Source organism: Bos javanicus, chromosome 1 (assembly GCF_032452875.1).
Source record: "Bos javanicus breed banteng chromosome 1, ARS-OSU_banteng_1.0, whole genome shotgun sequence".
Lineage (NCBI taxonomy): Eukaryota > Metazoa > Chordata > Mammalia > Artiodactyla > Bovidae > Bos > Bos javanicus.
Window position 1 is genome coordinate 71114449 of NC_083868.1, and position 24829 is coordinate 71139277.

Sequence of the window (24829 nt, forward strand, 5' to 3'; positions counted from 1 at the left end):
TCAGTTGCCAAACTGTTCACTTTATTTTGTCAAGATATTTATTTAACAATGTAAAAAAGTTCATATTTCTTCATAGTCATATCTTTTTCCAGCTTTCAAGATTCAATAGTAGAAACAGCCAAATGCTGCTACAACACAGAATAAACTGTCCTAAAAAAAAGAAAGCAAACATGAATCCATTGTTAGTATTTCAGTTAGTACCAAAGGACAGCACAGATGTGAAATTAACATCATCTCAGATCTTTACCAGTTCTCAATCATGAAGACTTTCCTTTCTTTAAGAAACAGATTTTCCAGAGTATAGCTAGAGATTTTCTTGCCTCAGGATAGCTACAAAGTTGCTAACTAAAAGGGTAGGATGGTTAAATAATAGATTTTCTTTCTTTTTTTTTTTTTTAAATAATAGATTTTCTGAATGAAAAAAAAAATAATAGATTTTCTGAATGAAGAAACATAATGCAAGCTAATGTACTTTATGTAATGTTTATTATTAAAATAAGTATTCCCATTTTTCCTGATTTATCAAAGAAATAATATAATTAAAATGCTTTGAGTTTCTTAAACTATATGCATTACCAAATCCAAGCATGTTACAGTATCACAGATAAAGAAAATACAGCACCTTGTCATAAATTCTGGATAAGGACAAATGATGTCTGGTTGTTTGTTCTTAACTGATAAAATATAACTGTCTACCTTTTAACTCAGAATCTGAAAATGTGCTCCATATCCTATAAATTTGTTAAAACATGTTTTAGGTAATTAGAGGTGTTCAACATGCCTTAGGGAGAAGGCAATGGCACCCCACTCCAGTACTGTTGCCTGGAAAATCTCATGGATGGAGGAGCCTGGTAGGCTGCAGTCCACGGGGTTGCTAAGAGTCAGACACGACTGAGCAACTTCACTTTCACTTTCTACTTTAATGCATTGGAGAAGGAAATGGCAACCCACTCCAGTGTTCTTGCCTGGAGAATCCCATGGACGGAGAAGCCTGGTAGGCTGCAGTCCATGGGGTCGCACAGAGTCGGACACGACTGAAGTGACTTAGCAGCAGCAGCAGCAGCAGCAACATGCCTCAATTCAGTTCAGTTGCTCAGTCGTGTCCGACTCTTTGCTACCCCATGAATTGCAGCACGCCAGGCCTTCCTGTCCATCACTAACTCCCGGAGTCTACTCAAACTCAAGTCCATCGAGTCGGTGATGCCATCCAGACATCTCATCCTCTGTCGTCCCCTTCTCCTCCTGCCCCTAATCCCTCTCAGCTTCAGGGTCTTTTCCAATGAGTCAACTCTTCACATGAGGTGGCCAAATTACTGGAGTTTCAGCTTCAGCATCTGTCCTTCCAATGAACAGCCAGGACTCATCTGCTTTAAAATGGACTGGTTGGATCTCCTTGCAGTCCAAGGGACCCTCAAGAGTCCTCTCCAACTCCACGGTTCAAAAGCATCAATTCTTCGGCACTCAGCTTTCTTCACAGTCCAACTCTCACATCCATACATGACCACAGGAAAAACCATAGCCTTGACTAGACGGACCTTTGTTGGCAAAGTAATGTCTCTGCTTTTGAAAATGCTATCTAGGTTGGTCATAACTTTCCTTCCAAGGAGTAAGCATCTTTAATTTCATGGCTGCAATCACCATCTGCAATGATTTTGGAGCCCCCCCAAAAATAAAGTCTGACACTGTTTCCCCATCTATTTGCCATGAAGTGATGGGACCAGATGCCATGATCTTAGTTTTCTGAATGCCTTAGTACCTCCTAACCCATCAACCTCACCTCCAGCCTGGCAATGATGCAAGAAAATATGAGTTCAAGTACGTGATTATTAACCAAAAGCAAATTCTTCAGTTAACCCAGTTCCCTGGCTTCTTGGGTGGGATTATTGTGTTCTAAAATAATGCTATCTGGCACCTAACTGCTGAATAACCATAGACTGGAGGACACTGGAACCCACTGAAAAAAAGATAACCCACATCAAAAACAAAGAAGAAGCTGTAGAGATGAAATGGGAATCCGAGTTCTTGTTTCTGGAGCCGAAGAATGAACTTCACAAACACGCAAACACTTAGGGTAGCAAGCAAACAGGATTTATTAAAGAGAAGGAAAGTACAAAGCTCTCAGCATAGACACTGAGAAGAGGGTAGAGAGTCACCCAAAGGTGGGACTAACAGCAGTATTTATATCCTTAATCTGTACATTTTTGGTTAGCTCCTGTCCTTAAAATACATCATTTTTAACTAACCAGTTTAAAGGTCAAGATGCTTAGCTTAACATCTTTATGGCTTCTCTTGATCCTTGAATTAATTTGCCACCCTTTTTCATGCCACCTGGCCATTTTACAATGGACCAGATGTATGGATTTAAGATTAATAATCATCAGTTGTGTTTCATAACAAACAAAGCTAGTGGAAGTAATAGAATTCCAGTTGAGTTATTTCAAATCCTAAAAGATGATGCTGTTAAAGTGCTGCAGTCAATATGCCAGCAATTTTGGAAAACTCAGCAGTGGCCACAGGACTGGAAAAGGTCAGTTTTCGTTCCAATAGCAGAGAAAAGCAATGCCAAAGAATGTTCAAACTACCACACAATTGCACTCATCTCACACGCTAGCAAAGTAATGCTCAAAATTCTCCAGGCCAGGCTTCAATAGTTTGTGAACCGTGAACTTCCAGATATTCAAGCTGGATTTAGAAAAGGCAGAGGAACCAGATATCAAATCGCCAATATCCACTGGATTATAGGAAAAGCAAGAGAATTCCAGAAAAACATCTATTTCTGCTTTATTGATTACACCAAAGCCTTTAACTGTATGGATCACAACAAACTGTGGAAAATTCTTAAAGAGATGGGAATACCAGACCACGTTACCTGCTTCCTGAGAATTCTGTATGCAGGTCAGGAAGCAACAGTTAGAACTGGACATAGAACAACAGACTGGTTCCAAACTGGGAAAGGAGTACATCAAGGCTGTATATTATCACCCTGCTTATTTAACTTCTATGCAAGTTACATCATGGGAAATGCTGGATTGAATGAAGCACAAGCTGGGATCAAGACTGCTGGGAGAAATATCAATAACCTCAGATATGCAGATGAAACCACCCTTATGGCAGAAAGTGAAGAAAAACTAAAGAGCCTCTTGATGAAAGTGAAAGAGGAAAGTGAAAACGTTGGCTTAAAACTCAATATTCAGAAAACTAAGACCATGGCATCTGGTCCCATCACTTCACAGCAAATATATGGGGAAACAATGGAAACAGTGAGAGACTTTATTTTGACTGGCTCCAAAATCACTGCAGATGGTGACTGCAGCCATGAAATTAAAAGATGCTTGCTCCTTGGAAGAAAAGCTATGACCATCCTAGACAGCATATTAAAAAGCAGAGACATTACTTTGCCAACAAAGGTCCATCTAGTCAAAGCTATGGTTTTCCAGTAGTCATATATGGATGTGAGAGTTGGGACTGTGAAGAAAGCTGAGTGCCTTAGAATTGATGCTTTTCAACTGTGGAGTTGGAGAAGACTCTTGAGAGTCCCTTGGCCTGCAAGGAGATCCAACCAGTCCATCCTAAAGGAAATCAGTCCTGAATATTCACTGGAAGGACTGATGCTGAAGCTGAAACTCCAATACTTTGGCCACCTAATGCAAAGAGCTGACTCATTTGAAAAGACCTTGATGTTGGGAAAGATTGAAGGCAGGAGGAGAAGGGGACGACAGAGGATGAGATGGCTGGATGGCATCACCAACTCGATGGACATGAATTTGAGTAAACTCTGGGAGTTGGTGATGGACAGGGGGGCCTGGCATGCTGCAGTCCATGGAGTTGCAAAGAGTCAGACTGAGCAACTGAGCAACTGAACTGACTTTGATGTACGGGCTTAAGATTAATGATCATCAGTTGTTTTCTCCTCAGGCATATGGAACAGAAATTAGTTACTTCCCTTCTCTGGATCTGAGTGCTGATAATTTGTCATACCAAGCACACATTCCAGGAATTGGGAGAAAGGATATAACTTTAGGCTAATGGAGCCAGATGTTTATGAAAACAAGATTGAGGTCTCAGAGTCCTACACTCACTGCCTAGCAATTTCTACCTCAGCTAGATGGTAGGAAGGGCACAATCATTATAAAATCAAATACCATACTCACCAGGTAGGTGACTCACAAACTGGAGAACAATAATACCAAAAAAGTTCTCCCATTGTTGTCAAGGTTCTGAACCCCACATCAGGCTTACCAGCTTTCAGATCAGACAAAGGAACTAGGAATGCCCAGGGAATTTGACCTCAAGGCCAGTGGCATCTTATTATAGGACTTCCACAGGACTGGGGGAAACAGAGACACCAGTCCTGGAAGGCACAAACAAGATCTTGTATGCACCAAGACCCAGAGGAAAGGAGCAGTGACCCCATAGGAGACTGCTAGTGTTGGAGGGTCTCCTGTGGAGGCATGGGTTGGAAGAAGCTCACCACAAGGATGGGGCACTGAAAGCAGCAGGCCAAGAAGGTCCCCCTTGGCATAAACCCGCTTGGAGTTCGCCATTAACCCTACCATAGAGCCCAGAGACCCCAGGGCTGGGTTGCCTCAGGCCAAACAACTACTAGGGTGGGAGGGCAATCTCACCCATCAGCAGATAATTGGATTAAAGCAAGGCTCTGTCTCACCAGAGCAAGACCCAGTTTTTCCCATTGCCAGCCCCTCCCATCAGGAAGCTTACACAAACCTCTTTGCCTCCTCCATCAGAGGGCAGACAGAAGAAGCAGGAAGAACCACAGACCCACAGCAGTTAAAACAAAACCACATTACATAAAGTTAATCAGGATGAAAAAGCAGAAAGTTTTGTCCCAGATGAAGGGACAAGATCAAAACCCAGAAAAACAACTAAATGAAGTGGACATAGGCAACATTCCAGAAAAAGAATTCAGAATAATGATAGTCAAGATGATCCAGAATCTCAGGAAAACAATGGAGAAAATGCAAGAAATGTTTACCAAAGACCTAGAAGAACTAAAGAACAAACAGAGATGAATAATATACTAGAAGGAACCAACAGCAGAATAACTGAAGCACAAGAATAAATAAATGACTGGGTAGAAATCACTGCCACAGAACAAAATATAGAGGAAAGAATGAAAAGAAATGAAGAGAGTCTAAGAGGCCTCTGGGACAACAGTAAACTCACCAACATTCACGTTATAGGGGATCCCAGAAGGAGACGAGAGAGAGAAAAAGGCCCTGAGAAAACATTCAAAGAGATAATAGCTGGAAACTTCCATAACATGGGAAAGGAAATAGTCAACCAGATCCAGAAAGCACAGAGTCCCAGGCAGGATAAACCCAAGGAGGAACACACCAAGACACATAGTAATCAAACTGACAAAAATTAAAGATGAAATAAAAACAGCAACAAAGGAAAAAGGACAAATAACATACAAGGGAACTCCCATTAGGCTATCAGCTGATTTCTCAGCAAAAACTCTACAAGCCAGAAGGGAATGGCACGATATATTTAAAGTGATGAAAGGGAAGAACCTACAACCAAGAAGATTCTACCCAGCAAGCCTCTCATCCAGATTTGATGGAGAAACCAAAAGCTTTCCAGCAAAAGTTAAGAGAATTCAGCACCACCAAACCGGCTTTACAACAAATGCTAAAGGAACTTCTCTAGGCAGGAAACACAGAGAAGGCAAAGACCTACAGAAAATAAACCTATACATCTGTGTCTCTTTTGCTGTCTCACATACAGGGTTATCATTACCATCTTTCTAAATTCCATATATATGTGTTAGTATACTGTATTGGTGTTTTTCTTTCTGGCTTACTTCACTCTGTATAATAGGCTCCAGTCTATTGGACTCTGTGCGAGAGGGAGAGGGTGGGATGATTTGGGAGAATGGCATTGAAACATGTATGATATTATACATGAAACGAATCGCCAGTCCAGGTTCGATGCAGGACACAGGATGCTTGGGGCTGGTGCACTGGGATGACCCAGAGGGATGGTATGGGGAGGGAGGTGGAGGGGGGTTCAGGATGGGGAACAAGTGTACACCCGTGGCAGATTCATGTTGATGTATGGCAAAACCAATACAATATTGTAATTAGCCTCCAATTAAAATAAATAAACTTATATTAAAAAAATAAAAATAAATAAATTTCTTAAAAAAAAAAAAAGAAAAGAAACCTAAAACAATTAAGAAAATGGCAATAGGATTAAATGCACTAACCAAAAGACACAGACCTGCTTGGCAGATGAAAACATGTGCATGGATGATGTACTTCTACTTACCACATCACTTTGCTTGACCCCCCCAAATTGTATGTAATTATTTTACATTATTAGGTTAATCATGTTGCCATTATGGTTGGCTTTTATTTTTTGTCTGGCTACTGACTGAAAAAACTGATAAACATCTTTTATTATTGTGTTTATGTAACTATTATTCACTTAATACCACTGTATCATGATTGGTCAACAGGAAAATAATAGCACTCTATATCCTGCAATCACTTTTTAAAATCCAGATGCATATCAGAAATATCTTGGAAATTTTTAAAAAATACAAATGCCCGGGTATTGCTTTTTCTTTCTCCAGAGCTCCAAATATGTTTCTAATGAGCATTCATGTTTAAAAACAATTGGACTATATGATTATCTTTATTTCTTTCTAGTTTGTTTCACTTTTTCTATTTCATATTCAGCGCTCCCGTTTCATTTAGTTTATGTTTACCAATTATTCCATTTCCTTTTTTCTTTTGATGTTCTTTCTCAAGCATAGTAGAAAAGCTTTTGTACACTTATATACAAATAATATGTATAATATACGTATTTTAGAAAACTTATGAATTTTTGCCTAACTAAAAAATTTATGACATTTTGATTCCACTTGTTTGACTTAGTATGAATAGAATGCCAGATTCCTAATTTAAATAAGTAGATATGCAACAAGCAACAGAGGTTTACTGTATAGCACAGGGAACTATAGTCAATATCTGGTAATAACCTATAATGTCAAATAATTTAAAAAATATTATATGTGTATATGTATAACTGAATCACCTTGCTGTGCATCTGAAACACTGTAAGTCAACCATACTTCAATAAAATATGTATCGCTAAAATAAAATAAAATAGTACTGTCTGTGGTGAGGAGCACCTATTTTTTGTTTGTTTTAATTTCTAATCCCTTATGAATGATACTTTCATAAAATAAAATAAAAATTATTAACTAAGAAAATGAAAAAAGAAACATACAAATACAACCTAAACTTCTTATTAATTAGACTCAATGAACATAAAATTACTCTGTTAAATTCCATGAGAGTTTCTAAACCCTTACACATAATTTATGTACTTATCTTTTTGAAGACATGTACCAAACAATTTGTAGACTGGCATTGGTCTTATAGACCCCACCTTTGATTGGCACTGTTCTTCCAGTGCCACCCAGAGTTCTTCACAGGAATTGAGCCCTGGCTATCCACAGTAATCAGTTCAATAATATGCTTTTCTCTCCCCTCTCTCATTTCCTCAACTCCTACTGGCCCTTCCTGGGATTTTCTCCCAAATAAACAAAATACTTTAAGCACTGAAAAATGAAGCCTAAATAAACACTCAATAAACTGAACTAAAGATATAGTAGACTAAGTTAGCAACCTAGACCAGGCTCTCAAAAATGACTTTTAGACACTTACCCCATTAATCCTATATTCTAAATCCAGATCCTGATCATCTTTACTAAGTAATAATTAATAAGTAAAATTTTAAATTACATATTGGTTAATATGAGTATTGTCTAGTCTCCATGGGTTTCTAAGCTCTTGACCAGCTGAAATCATGACTGTCTTTTTGTGTGTGTGTGTGTGTGTGTTTATTGTTTAACTTTACAATATTCTATTGGTTTTGCCATATATCAACATGATCCACCACAGATATACACATGTTTCCCATCCTGAACCCTCCTCCCTCCTCCCTCCCGGTATCATGCCTCTGGGTCGTCCCAGTGCACCATTTTATTCCTAGCAATAAAGGAATTGAGTTATGGGTTATCCCCTACTTTCTTCTCTACTTTCTAAATGTAATAACAGATTATAACAAAATCAAAACATTAAAATATAAGGCACATAATAGGATCTCAGGATTATTTGTTGAATGAATGAATTATATCATATAAGGACTAAGGGAAATATGCAGTTTTCAAAGAGCAGGGAAAACCACCACCTGAGTTTGACCCTTCTCCCAAAGAGCTGATATTTGAAGATTTGCATAGTACTTCCCACTGCCCTGGTGGCTCAGACGGTAAAGAATCTACCTGCAATGCGGGAGACCTGGGTTCCAGGGTTCAATCCCTGGGTCAGGAAGAGCCCCTGTAGAAGGGAATGGATACCCACTCCAGTATTCTTGCCTGGAGAATTCCATGGACGAGAAGCCTGGAGGGCTACAGTCGATATGAGTCGGACACAACTGAGTGACTAACCCTTTCCCACTGTCCATCCTGTGATCTTCAGGTTAGTTGAGCATAAAATAAAACTTTGGTAGGACCATAGAATTTTAGAGCTAAAAGGTACCTTAGGATCATCTGCACCAGCAGCTTCTATACCTGGCAGTAAGATAATCATGTGGAGAACTTTTTTAAAGAATCAGATTCCCTGATTCAACCCCTGGCTTATTTGATCAGAATTTATTGAGCAGAGCCCTGGCACCTATATTTTAAACAAGTTCCTCAAATTATTCTTAGTCACCCACAGCCAGTCTTTAGGAATATCTAATACAGCTTTCTCATATTACTGATACAATCAGAGAAAAGCTCAATGACTTACCTAAAGTCATTCAATTAGAAAGTTACAGCACTAGAAATGGGACCTCTCCCAATTCACTCAATCTAGTTCTTCTCTTCTACTCTACTATACTTTAAGTCTGACTCTACTAACTCACAACCTGAGAGCATTTGGATAGAAGACAGGATCCTTTCTGGAAATAAGCATAAAATAACAACATATGTTTAAAATATATGAAATGTTCATGTCAATAATGTCCCAATGTTTAAATGAAACTTCTTTATAAAAATTCCTCTGTACTTTTGCTTAGTTTTACTAAATAGCTTTAAGATAAAGTAATTAATTTTATTACTGAAAGAAAAATCACCTTTGCTCATGGAATCCCTGCCACCCAAATTTCTTTGCAGCTTAACAAACTGCTGTCTGTTAGCACCAAATAAGTAGTATGCTATTTCTACATTCAAATTTGTGAAGAGTTACATCATCAGTAGATATAAAAGTGTCCTTATCTATAAGCAGCACACTAGGCTTCTGATTTAGTAACACAAATGGACAGTAAAATCATCTTATCTAGAAGTAGTGTCAGACAAATGTCTAAAACTAAAGTGGCCTCAGGAACTTCTCTGGCAGTTTGGTTATTAAGACTCCACACTGCCAATGCAGGAGGCATGGGTTTAATCCCTGGTTGGGGAACTAAAGTCCCACATGCTGTGATGCCAAAATAAATAAAGTGTCACCATATCTTAACAAATATTAAGGGATTTGATCTGGAATGCTCACGTGTCCTTAAGATAGGCAAAAAAGGTTTCCAGTAGACTTACATTCATGAAAACATCATGAGTACAGTTGTCAGTGTCAGCATCCCAGAAACAGCGAGCAGCCATGCTAAAAAGTCAAAGAGTAGAGAATTATCAACAATATAACAAGGACCTGAACCACATATATCTGCCATAAACAAAAGTTTCCCATGATACATTCTTACATATCAGTGCTTCCAAATCTTTTCACAGAATGAGATGACATATAGAAAATCATATTTGTATAGCAAAAGATCCTGGGTACACTAGAAGGGACTGGAGTCAGATGAGGCTGCTTGCAGCTGGAGGTAACAGGCCCAGGGGTCTAGCAGCCTCAGACTCTGACTAGCTGCTCAATGGCTGAAGAGGTGGATACCTTGAAGTCTAAGGCAGTCAAGGTGGAAAGCTCTGTTAAAGATTATTTCAGGTCAGACTTTTAGAGGAAATAATACCTAGACTTATGGCTAATAAAATGGGCTCAATTCCTGCACAATAATATGAGAAGGAAGGTCTGGAAAGGACCAACAAATTATTTAGTCCAATCTGTTCTAGGAACCAGAGATCAAATTGCCAACATCCTCTGGATCACTGAAAAAGCAAGAAAGTTCCAGAACAACATCCATCTCTGCTTTATTGACTATGCCAAAGCCTTTGACTGTGTGGATCACAATAAACTGTGGAAAACTCTGAAAGAGATGGGAATACCAGACCACCTGATTTGTCTCTTGAGAAATCTGTATGCAGGTCAGGAAGCAACAGTTAGAACTGGACATGGAACAACAGACTGGTTCACAAATAGGAAAAGGAGTACGTCAAGGCTGTATATTGTCACCCTGTTTATTTAACTTATATGCAGAGTACATCATGAGAAATGCTGGGCTGGATGAAGCACAAGCTGGAATCAAGATTTCTGGGAGAAATATCAATAACCTCAGGTATGCAGATGACACCACCCTTATGGCAGAAAGTGAAGAAGAACTAAAGAGCCTCTTGATGAAAGTGAAAGAGGAGAGTGAAAAGTTGGCTTAAAGCTCAACATTCAGAAAACTAAGATCATGGCATCAGGTCCCATCACTTCCTGGCAAGTGGATGGGGAAACAGTGGAAACAGTGTCAGACTTTATTTTGAGGGGCTCCAAAATCACTGCAGATGGTGACTGCAGCCATCAAATTAAAAGATGCTTGCTCCCTGGAAGAAAAGCTATGACCATCTAGATAGCATATTAAAAAGCAGAAACATTACTTTGCCAACAAACGTCCATCTAGTCAAGGCTATGGTTTTTCCAGTGGTCATGTATGGATGTGAGAGTTGGACTATAAAGAAAGCTGAGTGCTGAAGAATTGATGCTTTTGAACTGTGGTGTTGGAGAAGACTCTTCAGAGTCCCTTGGACTGCAAGGAGATCCAACCAGTCCACCCTAAAGGAAATCAGTCCTGAATATTCATTGGAAAGACTGATGCTGAAGCTGAAGCTCCAATACTTTGGTCCCCTGATGGAAGAACTGACTCATTTGAAAAGACCTTGATGCTGGCAAAGACTGAAGGCGGGAGGAGAAGGGGACGACAGAGGATGAGATGGTTGGATGGCATTACCGACTCAATGGGCATGAGTTTGAGTAAACTCCGGGAGTTGGTGATGGACGGGGGGCCTAGCGTGCTGCAGTCCATGGGGTTGCAAAGAGTTGTGACTGAACTGATCAGTGCATAGGATCCTAGAGAAGAAAGGGACAATTCTAAACTAGAATTCAATCTTCTAACTAATTCTATCCAGTATTATCTCTACAGGATGCTATGCTGCCTCTAAATTCTAAAATTAGCCATTCTCCTCTCCCCAGTTAATGGATAAGAACAAATGTCAGTCAAAATAAAAGTCTATTTGAAAATGGAAACAAATATGAAGAAATTTTAGATTACTAAATGAAATTACGGTATTTCTTAGAATGAAATTCTGTGCAGCCATTAAAGATTTTTTACAAAAAAAAAAACTTTTAAGAACATGAAAAGATATTCACAATATAATAAGTTTTAAAAAGTAATTTTAAATGTTCTATTTTTTTTAATGTATGTATATGATTCATCATTAACATTTATTGAACACTACTTTGTGCCTCATTGGTCTAAGTGCTTTATATTAACTTACTTAATCCTATGAGATAGGTACTAGTAATATACCCATTTAATAAATAGGGAAACTGAGAAATTAATAAATTTGTCTAAAGTCATTTATAATATATAGTAAGTGACAAAGGTTGGCTTTGAACCTAGGCAGTACACGACTGAAGTGACTTAGCAGCAGCAGCAGTTCAGCTTCAAGCCTGTAGAGAAAGATATACACATACCATACTATATTCGTTCAATTTTAAAAGCCTTTTTCCCCTGACTTTTACATAGAATAGCTCCCCCCAGCCTAATATTTCACATATTCTTAAATCCAAAAAGTTCTACCTATTTCCAAATGGTAACAGGATGAATCAAATTAATATACTTAACTGATCAATCAACAAGTATTTATTTAGCAAGTATCATATGTCCAGAATCAGTAAAACCTGGCTTTGTCCTCAAACAATTCTCAACTTAATTTGGTGAAAAAAAATAATACTCATTAAAAGAATAAGATAATGTATTGTTGGTGCTGTTATAGGTTATTTAGGATTAAAAGGGATTATATTGTCTATGCCAAGCCTCCAAGTCCAAGTTGCACAATAGTTGAATTAAATCTGTAGAAGTGCTGAAGAATTTTAGAGAATTTAGAGAGGACAAAAAGCCAAAGAAGATTTCATGAAGGAAGCAGTACTTAAGCTGAGTAGAACCAAGTGTAAGAATAAATATAAAAATGTATTTAACCAGTATTTGTTGAGTATTATATATAAGCAAAGTGCTAGGTGTAAATGATACACAGATGCACAAAACACAATTTTACTTTAGAATTGCAGTCTCTTTACACAATTTCCCAAAAAAAGGAACCAGAGCTCCTTGGAAAAATGGCCAATTCTAAGACTGTGGCTGAAAATGTACAAGATAAACCTGGGATACTTAAATCATTTCAAAACCCTTGGCTATATAAAAAATAATGTTATATTCATTTAAATATATATACATATGTACATTTTTATATATTTATGTATATATATATATATTTATAAAATTATGTCAAAAGACTTAGAAGAAATATGATGGAACAGTTTGTAGGTGCCCAAATGCTCCCACCAAGTCAATTAGAAAAAATAAATAAAATGAATCAGAGAGCTGCTGAAGGAAATAAAGACTAGGAGAGCCAAAATTCCAGAGAAAGGTGAACCACATGAAGTAAGCTGAAACTCTGAAGCAAAGTTCTCCCTGAGGCACTTACCAACTCTAAGCACAGAGCTAGAGGCTGAGAGCCTGGGATTTGTCCAGGAAAAGGACCAATTACTGAGGGAAAAAAAAAATCAGCAGGACTGCTGGCAGTCTTGCAGGGCTGGGGAGTTGGGGGTGGCATAAAACTGGAGACGTTGAAGGGGCCAAGATCCCTGTGAAAAAGGAGAGAGTAGAACTGAGCCTGTCACTTGGTAGGTTCCCCCTCAAGACATGTGTTAAATTCTGAAACTGTGCATGCAGGAACCTAAAAAGCTAAACATGGTAGGCAAAATAATGGCCAAATATGTCTATGTCCAAGCCCCAGAACCTGTGAATGTGATATTACATGGCAAAAATGGCTTTACAGATGTATAATGAATGATATCAAGATGGGGAGATTATCCAGGTGGGTTCCATGTAATCACGAGTCCTTATAAAAGAAAGAGGGAGGCAGGAGGGTCAGGGTCAGAGAGACATTTGAAGACACAATGCTACTGGCATTGAAGATGGAGGAAGGGTTTGGAGCTGAGGAATGCAGGTGGCCTCTAGAAGATGGAATAGGCAAGGGAGTGAACCCTCCCCCAGAGCCTCCAAGAGGAATACAGCCCTGCCAACACCTTGATTTTAGCTCAACAAAACCCATTCTGAATGTAGGATTTCCAGAACCGTAAAAGAACATATTTTTGCTTTTCTAGGAAACTAATTCATTACAGAAAAAGCCTTTGGAATGAAGCGGAATTTAACACTCAGAAGAAAAGGACTAAAAGTCAGTAGATCAGGTTTCAATGAACACGCCAGGTTCTTGGTTGAAAGATTTGGAGGGCTACATTCAACAAAGAAGGGTGAGGTAAAGATGGAGAAAGCCTTATCAAAACAGCAACAACCCAACCTCAACTCAGCTCAGTATCTTATTGGATTCAGGTAAGTAGACCATATTCTACCTGAGTAACAAAGGAATGGTAAACCTTTTCTGGAGGAAAATAATATTATCTGCAAGTTTTACAAGTTTTAACACAATATCCAGGACTCAAAGTAGGCATGCCAAGAGACAGAGCCATATGAAAGATTAATAAGACAAAAAAATAGTCAAAGAAAACAGGCTAACACACAGTTCAGAGACAAGGGTAAGCACTGCTAAGACCAAAATGTAAAAAGAGAGGAGAGAGGGAGGATGGAGAACATAGATTAAAAAATAATTTCACTAGACAATTAGAATCTATGAAAAAAGATTTTAAATGGAAATCCTAGACTTGTAAAATATAATAACAAGTTAGGAATTCAGCTGGTGGGTTTATTAATATCAGATTAGACAGAATGGAAAAGAGGATTAGTGAACTGAGGGACAAGTCAATAGAAAAATACTCAAACTGAAGTACAGAGAACAAAAAATCAGACAATAGCATCATAAGAGATATGTCTGCTGCTGCTAAGTCACTTCAGTTGTGTCCGACTCTGTGCGACCCCATAGACGGCAGCCCACCAGGCTCCATCCCTGGGATTCTCCAGGCAAGAACACTGGAATGGGTTGCCATTTCCTTCTCCCATGCATGAAAGTGAAAAGTGAAAGTGAAGTCGCTCAGCCATGTCCGACTCTTAGAGACCCCATGAACTGCAGCCTACCAGGCTCCTCCATCCATGGGATTTTCCAGGCAAGAGTACTGGAGTGGGGTGCCATTGCCTTCTCCAAGAGATATGTGTATTACTGTAAAAAGATCTAAATATTTGTAACTGGAGTCCATAAAGGACAGCAGACAGCAAGGAAGCAGAGGCAATATTTTAAAGGATAATAGCCATATATAGCACCCAGATCTTAGTATCTAATGCCATTATCCAAGAAAATGAATCAAGGCTCCTTAGAGAAGTGGCTGATTCTAGGGCTGGGGCAGGGAATGGATAAGGTAAGACATCTTATAGTGCCAGTAAATAAGGATGTGCTCAAAAACCCCACAATGGCAGGGTATGTAAAAGGGACCCAGGAGTCAACTGAAAGAATTCCCAATGGCCAAAGCTGGAACAATCTGAGCCATGAAATAAATAAAGTAGAACTGGATTATAATCCAAATTATAAATTTTCATAGTCCAAACTGAAATAAATGAATGAATAAACAAATAAATGGGAAAGAAACAAATCTTCTATGCGGAAAAATTCCAAATCATTTGTATAGACACTCTGCTTTCAAGGAGGTGGAATATAACTGCTTGCTCCTAAAGTGTGGGTGGCAGGTAGTGATTTCTTTGTAAAGAGTACAGTATGGAAAAGGAAAGAAAGAGTAACTTTACAGTGGACAATCTGACAAATACTACTCAGATAGGTATCAAAATTAACATCAATAGTAACATATAATGCTAACAACATGTACCCTGAAATAATACAATGAGAACAGCACTTTGCCTCTGTGATCTTCCTCCCCAAAATTTATAAATCCAGGCTTATTATGAGCAAACAAATCCCATTTGAGGGACATTCTACAAAATACTTACCCATACCTCTCAAAACTGTCAAAGGTCATCAAAACCAAAGAATATCTGAGAAACTGTCATAGCCAAGAAAAGACTAAGAAGAGACATGTAATATGGTACCCTATATATGATCCTAGACTGGAAAAATGACATTAGGTAAAAACTAAAGAAACTGGAATAATATATGCACTTCAGTTAATAATAAAGCATAAATATTGGTTCATTGATTGTGGCAAATGAGAAACGCTGGACTGGAAGAAACACAAGCTAGAATCAAGATTGCCGGGAGAAATATCAATAACCTCAGATTTGCAGATGACACCACCCTTATGGTAGAAAGTGAAGAGGAACTAAAAAGCCTCTTGATGAAAATGAAAGGGGAGAGTGAAAAAGTTGGCTTAAAGCTCAACATTCAGAAAACAAAGATCATGGCATCCGGTCCCATCACTTCATGGCAAATAGATGGGGAAACAGTGGAAACAGTGTCAGACTTTATTTTTCTGGGCTCCAAAATCAGTGCAGATGGTGACTGCAGCCATGAAATTAAAAGATGCTTACTCCTTGGAAGGAAAGTTATGACCAGCCTAGATAGCATATTCAAAAGCAGAGACATTACTTTGCCAACAAAGGTCTGTCTAGTCAAGGCTATGGTTTTTCCTGTGGTCATGTATGGATGTGAGAGTTGGACTGTGAAGGAGGCCGAGCGCCGAAGAATTGATGCTTTTGAACTGTGGTGTTGGAGAAGACTCTTGAGAGTCCCTTGGACTGCAAGGAGATCCAACCAGTCCATTCTGAAAGAGATCAGCCCTGGGATTTATTCGGAAGAAATGATGCTAAAGCTCAAACTCCAGTACTTTGGCCACCTCATGTGAAGAGTTGACTCATTGGAAAAGACTCTGATGCTGGGAGGGATTGGGGGCAGGAGGAGAAGGGGATGACAGAGGATGAGATGGCTGGATGGCATCACTGACTGGATGGACATGAGTCTGAGTGAACTCCGGGAGTTGGTGATGGACAGGGAGGCCTGGTGTGCTGCAATTCATGGGGTCGCAAAGAGTTGGACACGACTGAGCGACTGAACTGACTGAATAGAAGATGTTAATAACAGAAGAAACTGGATGTGAAATATTTAAGAACTCTCTGTACTATCTCTGAAACTTTTCTATAAATCTAAACTATTCTAAGATAAAAGACTTGTTTAAAAAAAAGAAAAAATGGTTAAGACTTTTCTCAAGCTGATACGACAAGATTCAAGAGCTTGCAAATTCAAGAAGTCCTAAGAACCTCAAATAGAATAAATACAAAGAAAACCATGTATATCATACTAAAAAGGCAACGAGAAAAACATTTTAAAGTGGCTAGGAAAAAAGACACATCACCTCCAAAGGAACAAAAATAAGACTCAGGGCTGATTTCTCAACAGAAACAACTGAAATCAGAAGAGAGTGTAATCATAAGTTTAAAGTGTTGAAAATGGAAAGGCATTTATGTTTTCCTTCTATCTCTTTCTCTTAAGGAATGTGGATAAATGTAGTATTGAGTCACCTTCAACGAATACAGATGAGGACATATCAGGGCAAGACAGGAGAGCCCATATCCTTGACACCAGTGAGGCACCTCACCAGGCACGGACTCTTATCTGTTTTAAGAAGAGAAAAAAAGCCAACTGAATATCTTATAATATTAAAGACCTTCAATGTTTAAATGTGCTATTTTATTATGATAAAAAAGGCCCTGATATTTTAGACATAAATATTGTTGTATTTACAGATGAAATGATATGATGACTAGAATTTCCTTCAAAATAATCTGATGGAGGCAGGAAGAGTAGGTGGAGGTATAAATGAAACAACATGAGTGTGTGGTTGATAACCTTAAAGCTAGGTAACAGACACACACAAGTTCCTTGGTTCTGCAGTTTTGCATACGCCTGAAATTTTAGATGACGAAAGTTTTAACAGGAGGTAAGGGAGGCCTTATATGCCATGCTTTAGAGTTTGGCCTGATCACATTTAACAGTCAGTCAGGACAAGTTTGAGGCGTTTATGCTTTACAAGGTTTGAAATAAACTCTACAGAGTTTAAGAAAAGTAAGGGCATACTTCAGGGACACTAGTCTTGTGTGTGAATTGCAAAGGAGAGAGATCAGAGTCTGGAAGTGTTGATAAGGGGGAGCTAAGCAACCCTGACATCCAGGTTACAGTGTGTGCAGTGAGGTAGTCAGGGCTACATAAAAGAGGACTCCACACTTTAAGCAGGGGAACCTGGGTAATACTGCGGGAGACAGAGAAATGAAAATGTCTGACTGATTTTGGAAGAGGAAGGAAAGAGAAATATGGAACTCTATTTGAACACACTGAATCTGAGGTGCTGCTGCTGCTGCTAAGTCGCTTCAGTCGTGTCCGACTCTGTGCGACCCCATAGATGGCAACCCACCGGGCTCTGCCGTCCCTGGGATTCTCCAGGCAAGAACGCTGGATTGGGCTGCCATTTCCTTCTCCAATGCATGAAAGTGAAAAGTGAAAGTGAAGTCGCTCAGTCGTGTCCAACTCTTCACGACCTCATGGACTGAAGCCTACCAGGCTCTTCCATCCATGGGATTTTCCAGGCAAGAGTACTGGAGTAGAGTGCCATCGCAATCTGAGGTGACAGAATAATAAAGCATTTCCTAGTTTCTCTGTGGTGAAGAAATCTCCTGAAACCTTTTGACCAAATGGAAGAGGACACCATGGTAAAGAGTACAGTGACCCTGACACCAGCCAGATACATAATTTGGGGCAAATCATGCTGAACCTCCTAAGTGTCATCATAAAATAAGAGGAATGGACACTGGAAAAAATCTGTAGTCCTTTCCCAATCTAACAATCTACAGTGAAAATTCTCAGTGATAGTATCTACAGGGTTTTTTTTTTAATTCATCCAGCAAATATTTTCATACTGTCTTACAAAATACTAGACTAGGCACTGTTTATAAAGGAAAATAAGAGATTAATACTTGGGCACAGGAAAAAACAAGAAGTACAGATTCTGAACTTGTCAGTATGGGAATGACAGTTTGATATCACGAAAATGAATGACCTCATTGAAAATGGACAGAGAAGAGCAGTGGAATAAAACCTGAGCCTTCAAGAAAGTTCACAGCTGGGGGTATAGCCAGGAAGGAGGAACCAGTGAAGGAGAAAATAATCAGAAAAACATAAGAGAAACAAGTTAGGTAACTGACATTGGGACTGGAAAAAAAAAAAAAAACAGAGTGAATTTTAAGAAACAGAAGCCCAAGCCAATAGCAATAGCTATGAAAATTGTCCCTCAGACAATTTTAAAGAAATTAAGAGAATGGTAAGACCAAGGCAACATATATACATAATCCTACACTATCTTAGGAGCATATATACATAAACTCTCAAAGGTTTATTAGCCTACAAATACTATGAAAAGTGAGTTACCCCATGGAACTTACCCAGACTATCAACCTCACTGCTCAGTACCAGGATCTCTTCAGTTCACACATGCATTTTATTACACTGTCCTTTCCTCGCATCCTTGCAAAGACAGGATCTTACTGAATTGTCAAGAAGATGAATACCCAATAAGAAATTTATAAAAATAAAAACAAAAGGAAAAACCAGCTACTCACAATACACCTTCTCCTCTTTGTTCTCCAATCACTACTTGTACCACCATTTTATATCGGTCAAATCCCATTTCTGGAAAGAAAAACAAAAAAGAAAGTTATATAGAAGCAAATACATGGGAAAATTACTTAATGAAGACAAATTTTCCTGATATTGAACACAAGCATTTGGTCTATACACTTAGTGAGTATGATTGTAAATCTGGGAGTCAGAGAGATTTGAGGACAAATTCTAACAGTAAGCTTAATAAGTGTGTAACTTTAGACAAGTTATTTAACTTTTCTGATTAAGTCTCCTCAACTGTTAAATGGGAGTATCACTACCTTCCTCCTGGAAGTGTTGTGAGGTTAGAAGAGATAAGTTTCCTCCTGTCTCTACCCATTTCTCTTCCACAGCGGTCTCTCAATAGGTCTTTGCTTCCTTCCTTTCTCTCTTGCTCTAAGTCGGGTATTGAGCTAGGCCCTGGAGACATAGAAGTAAATAAGACATCCTTCTTGCCTTAAAGAACTCATAGTAGTTGGGAAGGCAAACACAGAAAATAAAATGAAAATGCCACAGAGTAGTAATTCAAAGAGTGGCATGTACAAGGTACATTAGGAGCACAGGGCTGGGGGGGCTCCTCCCTTAGACTGGGCAATGGGGAAGGAATGACCAGAAAAGACTTCTTGGAGGATGCGATAAGTGAGCTGGGTCCTGAAAGACGAGTGAGATTTTATCAAACGAACAATGTCTCTCCAATCTATGGAGGGGCACAGCACATGCAAAGACATAGTGCGTGGGATCTTTAGAAAACTACAAGCTCTTCAGTAAGATAGAAAAGAAACCAAATGATTCTGGATTACATGGAATGGCCAAGGACAACTCGGCTACCTCCCCCAAAACTATACTGCTAAAACAGCAAAATCCTGAAAATTCTCTCCAACAGCAAATTTTGGGGACAGAAAACTGAATGGGCATCTTTATCTTCCCTCTTTTCTGACCAAAGAAAAATGGAAACAGTAAAATTTTTTTAAAAAGGAAAAGTTAAATAGGCAAAATTGAGACAGAGCCAATTCTTTTTTTATGAAAGTAAAAGCTCCAGGATCATATGGTAAATTAAGCAAATAATCTGAACATCTACAGGTACCCTTCCATTGAGGGACATGAACTTGAATTCAGGATACTTAACAAAGTCTCAGAAGGAGAAAACAATGGCACCCCACTCCAGTACGCTTGCCTGGAAAATCCCATGGACGGAGGAGCCTGGTGGGCTGCAGTCTATGGGTTCGATAAGAGTCGGGCACGACTGAGCGACTTTACTTTCCCTTTTCACTTTCATCAAAGGCAATGGCACCCCACTCCAGTACTCTTGCCTGGAAAATCCATGGACAGAGAAGCCTGGTAGGCGGCAGTCCATGGGGTCACTAAGAGTCAGACAGGACTGAACGACTTCACTTTCACTTTTCTCTTTCATGCATTGGAGAAGGAAATGGCAACCCACTTCAGTGTTCTTGCCTGGAGGATCCCAGGGACAGAGGAGTGTGGTGGGCTACCGTCTATGGGGTCCCACAGAGTCGGACACAACTGAAGCAACTTAGTAGCAGTAGCAGCAGAAGGAGACAGAGTCCAAGTTATTTTTTAAAAACACTGCACACAGCTCAGCTGAGCTTCCTCCTTCTCTATTCATTCCTCTTCCTCCTTTTCTCATACCCATGCTTTAGAAATGTGGCTAGAATATTAAATGCCCAGAGCTTAAAACATAGTTCTGATGGAAAAATAATATAGTCTTAGATACAGTGGGAGGAGGGCAAAAAAAAAAAAAGCTAAGAAGTTAAAAAAAAAAAAAAATCATCAATACCACATCAGAGCAAAAATGAAAAGAAGCTGAATGGTAATAAGGAAAAGGAAAACAGCAAAAACAAGCCAAAGAACTAGCAAGAAAAGAAACTTACTGTTTAAAAGGCCAAAAAACTCAACCCAGGAGATTACATAAATCAAGGAACAAAGAAAAATTCCTCACAGCTAATTCATAATATAAGCTTACAAATTCTATAAAATAAGAACTCAATCAGATTACAAAACAAAAGAAAGATGAAAAGGGAGACTATAGGCCTAGGAAATAAACTGAATACCCATATCTATCAGTGCAGAACTAATCACTTACAAATGGCAAGAGACAGGATAGACACAAATGAAAATTGAATTACTGACTTAATCAGAAGTGTATGTCAAAAAAAAGGAAGAAATTACAGCAAAGATAATAAATATGGTAGACAGAGGTGACTCAACACATCGATATCTGGTGTCCTGAAGAAGATAATCTAACAAATGGAGCTGGAAATGTACGAGAAAAAAAAAAAAGATACAAGAAAATTTCTCCAATATGGAAAGAATAAAATCCACAGATTAACAGACATAAAATGCTCAATATCAAACTATACTCTAGAAAATCTATTGAGCATCAAGGTTAAGGACAGAAGTCTTTCTGCAGAGAACATCAGACTGGCCTCGGATTTCTCCATGATAACATTTAATTCAAGAAGACAGTGAAGCGATTATATATAAGATTCTCAAAAAAATTAACTCAAAATATTCAGTTCAGTTCAGTTCAGTCGCTCAGTCATGTCTGACTCTTCGCAACCCCATGAATCGCAGCACGCCAGGCCTCCCTGTCCATCACCAACTCCCGGAGTTCACGGAGACTCACGTCCATCAAGTCAGTGATGCCATCCAGCCATCTCATCCTCTGTTGTCCCCTTCTCCTCTTGCCCCCAATCCCTCCTAGCATCAGAGTCTTTTCCAATGAGTCAACTCTTCACATGAGGTGGCCAAAGTACTGGAGTTTCAGCTTTAGCATCATTCCTTCCAAAGAGCACCAGGACTGATCTCCTCTAGAATGGACTGGTTGGATCTCCTTGCAGTCCAAGGGACTCTCAAGAGTCTTCTCCAACACCACAGTTCAAAAGCATCAATTCTTTGGTGCTCAGCCTTCTTCACAGTCCAACTCTCACATCCATACATGACCACAGGAAAAACCATAGCCTTGACTAGACAGACCTTTGTTGGCAATGTAATGTCTCTGCTTTGGAATATGCTATCTAGGTTGGACATAACTTTCCTTCCAAGGAGTAAGCGTCTTTTAATTTCATGGCTGCAGTCACCATCTGCAGTGATTTTGGAGCCCAAAAAAATAAAGTCTGACACTGTTTCCACTTTCTCCATCTATTTCCTATGAAGTGATGGGACCGGATGCCATGATCTTTGTTTTCTGAATGTTGAGCTTTAAGCCAACTTTTTCACTCTCCACTTTCACTTTCATCAAGGGGCTTTTGAGTTCCTCTTCACTTTCTGCCATAAGGGTGGTATCATCTGCATATCTGATGTTACTGATATTTCTCCCGACAATCTTGATTCCAGCTTGTGCTTCTTCCACCCCAGCATTTCTCATGATGTACTCTGCATATAAGTTAAATAAGCAGTGTGACAATATACAGCCTTGACGTACTCCTTTTCCTATTTGGAACCAGTCTATTGTTCCATGTCCAGTTTGAACTGTTGCTTCCTGACCTGCATACAGGTTTCTCAAGAGGCAGGTCAGGTGGTCTGGTATTCCCATCTCTTTCAGAATTTTCCAGTTTATTATGATCCACACACTCAAAATATTATATTCATCCAAAATATATTTTGGTTTAAAGACATTCTCAAACATGAAAGAATCTAGGGAATAAAGCATTTCTGAGCCTTTCCTGAAAAACCTTACAACAAAATCTTATTAGGTAAGAAATGAACCAGAAAAAAGAAATCAGAAATGGAAATAGCACGGTGAAGGGATTATTTAAATATAGAATAAATGCTACAATGCTATGGGAAATAGTCTATACTATATCATTGTTTTTAAAGTATTTATCCATACATATACATAGAAAAGGGGCTTCCGAGGTGGCTCAGTGGGTAAAGAATATGCCTGCAATGCAGGAGATCAGCTGGGTCAGGAAGGTATCCTGGAGGAGGAAATGGCAACCTACTCCAGTATTCCTGCCTGGGGAATCTCATGGACAGAGATGCCTGGCAGGCTACAGTTCATGGGGTTGCAAAGAGTCAGACACAACTGAAGCAACTAAGCACGCATGTGTGCATACACAGAAAAGAGCTCTGGTATGATATTTATGAAATACTAATCATTCTTCATGGGTGTAAGCATTTGAAGTGATTATTCTAATTTTAATTATCTTTTTACACTTTAACTTTTTAATAGCAAGCATGTATTTTTTACAACAATTTTAACAGAATTTCACTAAAAATCTAAAAACAATGTTAATATACTAACAGTTACAATAGAATAGAATAGAATTGCAGTAGAATAGAATTGCAATTTTCTTCTTTGTATTTTTTTATATTTCTAAAAATTAAGATACGTTATTAAAAATAAGAAAATATATCAAAGTATTAAATGGAAACTCTCATGGTTAACAGGCTTTTATATAACTTTAAAAAATGCATTAGGTATATTTTCCAGGTTTATTACAATGAAAATGTATTACGATTACATTCTTCCCTCCAAAAGAATTTTTTAAAAAGGGTAGGTAGGGAGTTTCCTGGTGGCCTGTTATGATTCCAGGCTTTCACTGACATGGCCTGCGTTCAGTCCCCAGCTGGGGAACTAAGATTCCACAAGCCATGAGGTGCAGCCAAAATAAATAGTTTTTAAAGGGTAGACAGAAAGGACTTTTTAGATGGCATGACATTATTAACAAAAGAGAGTAAGAGAGATAGAAAGACAAAGAACAAGGAGGAAAAGCATGAGATCAGCCCTGCAGGTGTAGAGTGAGGCAGGAGTGGGGAGGTGAGTAGGGCAAATGGCTAAGCATTTGGCCAGACAGGTGGACTAAGGTCCATCTGGGAGGATATGATAAGAAGCTGAGGACTTGATATCTCAGCAGATCAGAAGTTACGGAGGAAAGGAGGAAAGGAGCCCCTGTACTTTCTGATCTTTCTGCATACTGGGATATCTTGGATAGTCGTTCAGTACAACTAGGTATTTCACACCTTTGCTCTTTCCCACCATATGCAAAAACCTGCATGAGTGAAAGTTACCAAATAACTGAGAAGACCAACACCGAAGAAAAATGTGTGTTTAACAGAATCCACAGCTAAGGTATGTCCCTTGTTTAAACATAAAGGAGATAAATTGGTAAAACTGTATTTTGAAGGGAACAAGTCATTTCCAATTACCATCACTATTACCTTTTAATTTATCTTTAATATTTTCTGATAAATGTTTTGTGAGCTGAGGTATTTCTTCTGGAGAGTATTCAGCATTGGCCAATTCCTCCTTGAGTACAGCATGGATGCAGTCTTTAACCACAGAGGGTCTGAACCTAAATGAATCAGTTCAAAACATCTAATTGGTAACTCCAAAATCCTAAACTTAAAGTTGAACTTCAGAGCTCAACTTCCTGCAGTTTTTGTCATTACAATCATTTGATCCTTCTTTTTCATATTTTTATTATAAAAGTAATAAAAACAAGTTAAGAATACAAGTCATATCACAAACATATCTCCAGCCTGGACCATTCCCCTAAACTTCAGATCACATATTCCCACCAGTACTCCATCCAGATGACTAGGAGGCAACTCAGATTTAGTACACCCGATACTGAGCTTCTGATCATTTCTCACCAAAACTAGGTTATCTCAGTCAATGGTAACTCCATTCTTCCAGTTGCTCAAGCCAAACACCCTGGAGTCAGTGTGGCTGCCTTTCTCAGAGCCCTCATCCCATTCATGAGCAAATCTTACCAATTCTACCTTCAAAATAACCTAAAATTCAATCACTCACCAGTC

The 24829-nt window shown here is 38.8% G+C and overlaps 2 protein-coding genes across 6 annotated transcripts in view; both read right to left on the bottom strand.

Annotated features, from left to right (window-relative positions):
- The window catches only part of DYNLT2B (dynein light chain Tctex-type 2B), a 27925-nt gene continuing 3096 nt past the window's right edge, over positions 1-24829 (bottom strand). For 2 of the 4 annotated variants that reach the window (XM_061411685.1, XM_061411695.1), the window contains exons 2-5: positions 24230-24363; positions 19009-19078; positions 9602-9665; positions 1-150 (exon numbers count right to left, since the gene is read on the bottom strand). In XM_061411685.1, the coding sequence (XP_061267669.1) occupies positions 103-150; positions 9602-9665; positions 19009-19078; positions 24230-24363 (316 nt within the window). In that variant the 3' untranslated portion in view covers positions 1-102. The remainder of the gene's footprint in view (positions 151-9601; positions 9666-19008; positions 19079-24229; positions 24364-24829) is intronic. The other 2 variants (XM_061411713.1, XM_061411705.1) reach the window with 2 other exon arrangements.
- Positions 19009-24829, bottom strand: part of TM4SF19 (transmembrane 4 L six family member 19) — a 26213-nt gene continuing 20392 nt past the window's right edge. The window contains exon 6 of one of the 2 annotated variants that reach the window (XM_061411736.1): positions 19009-19078. The gene's annotated coding sequence lies outside the window, so the exon portion shown is untranslated. Of the gene's footprint in view, positions 19079-24276; positions 24364-24829 lie in introns of those variants that run through there. The other variant, XM_061411744.1, reaches the window with a different exon arrangement.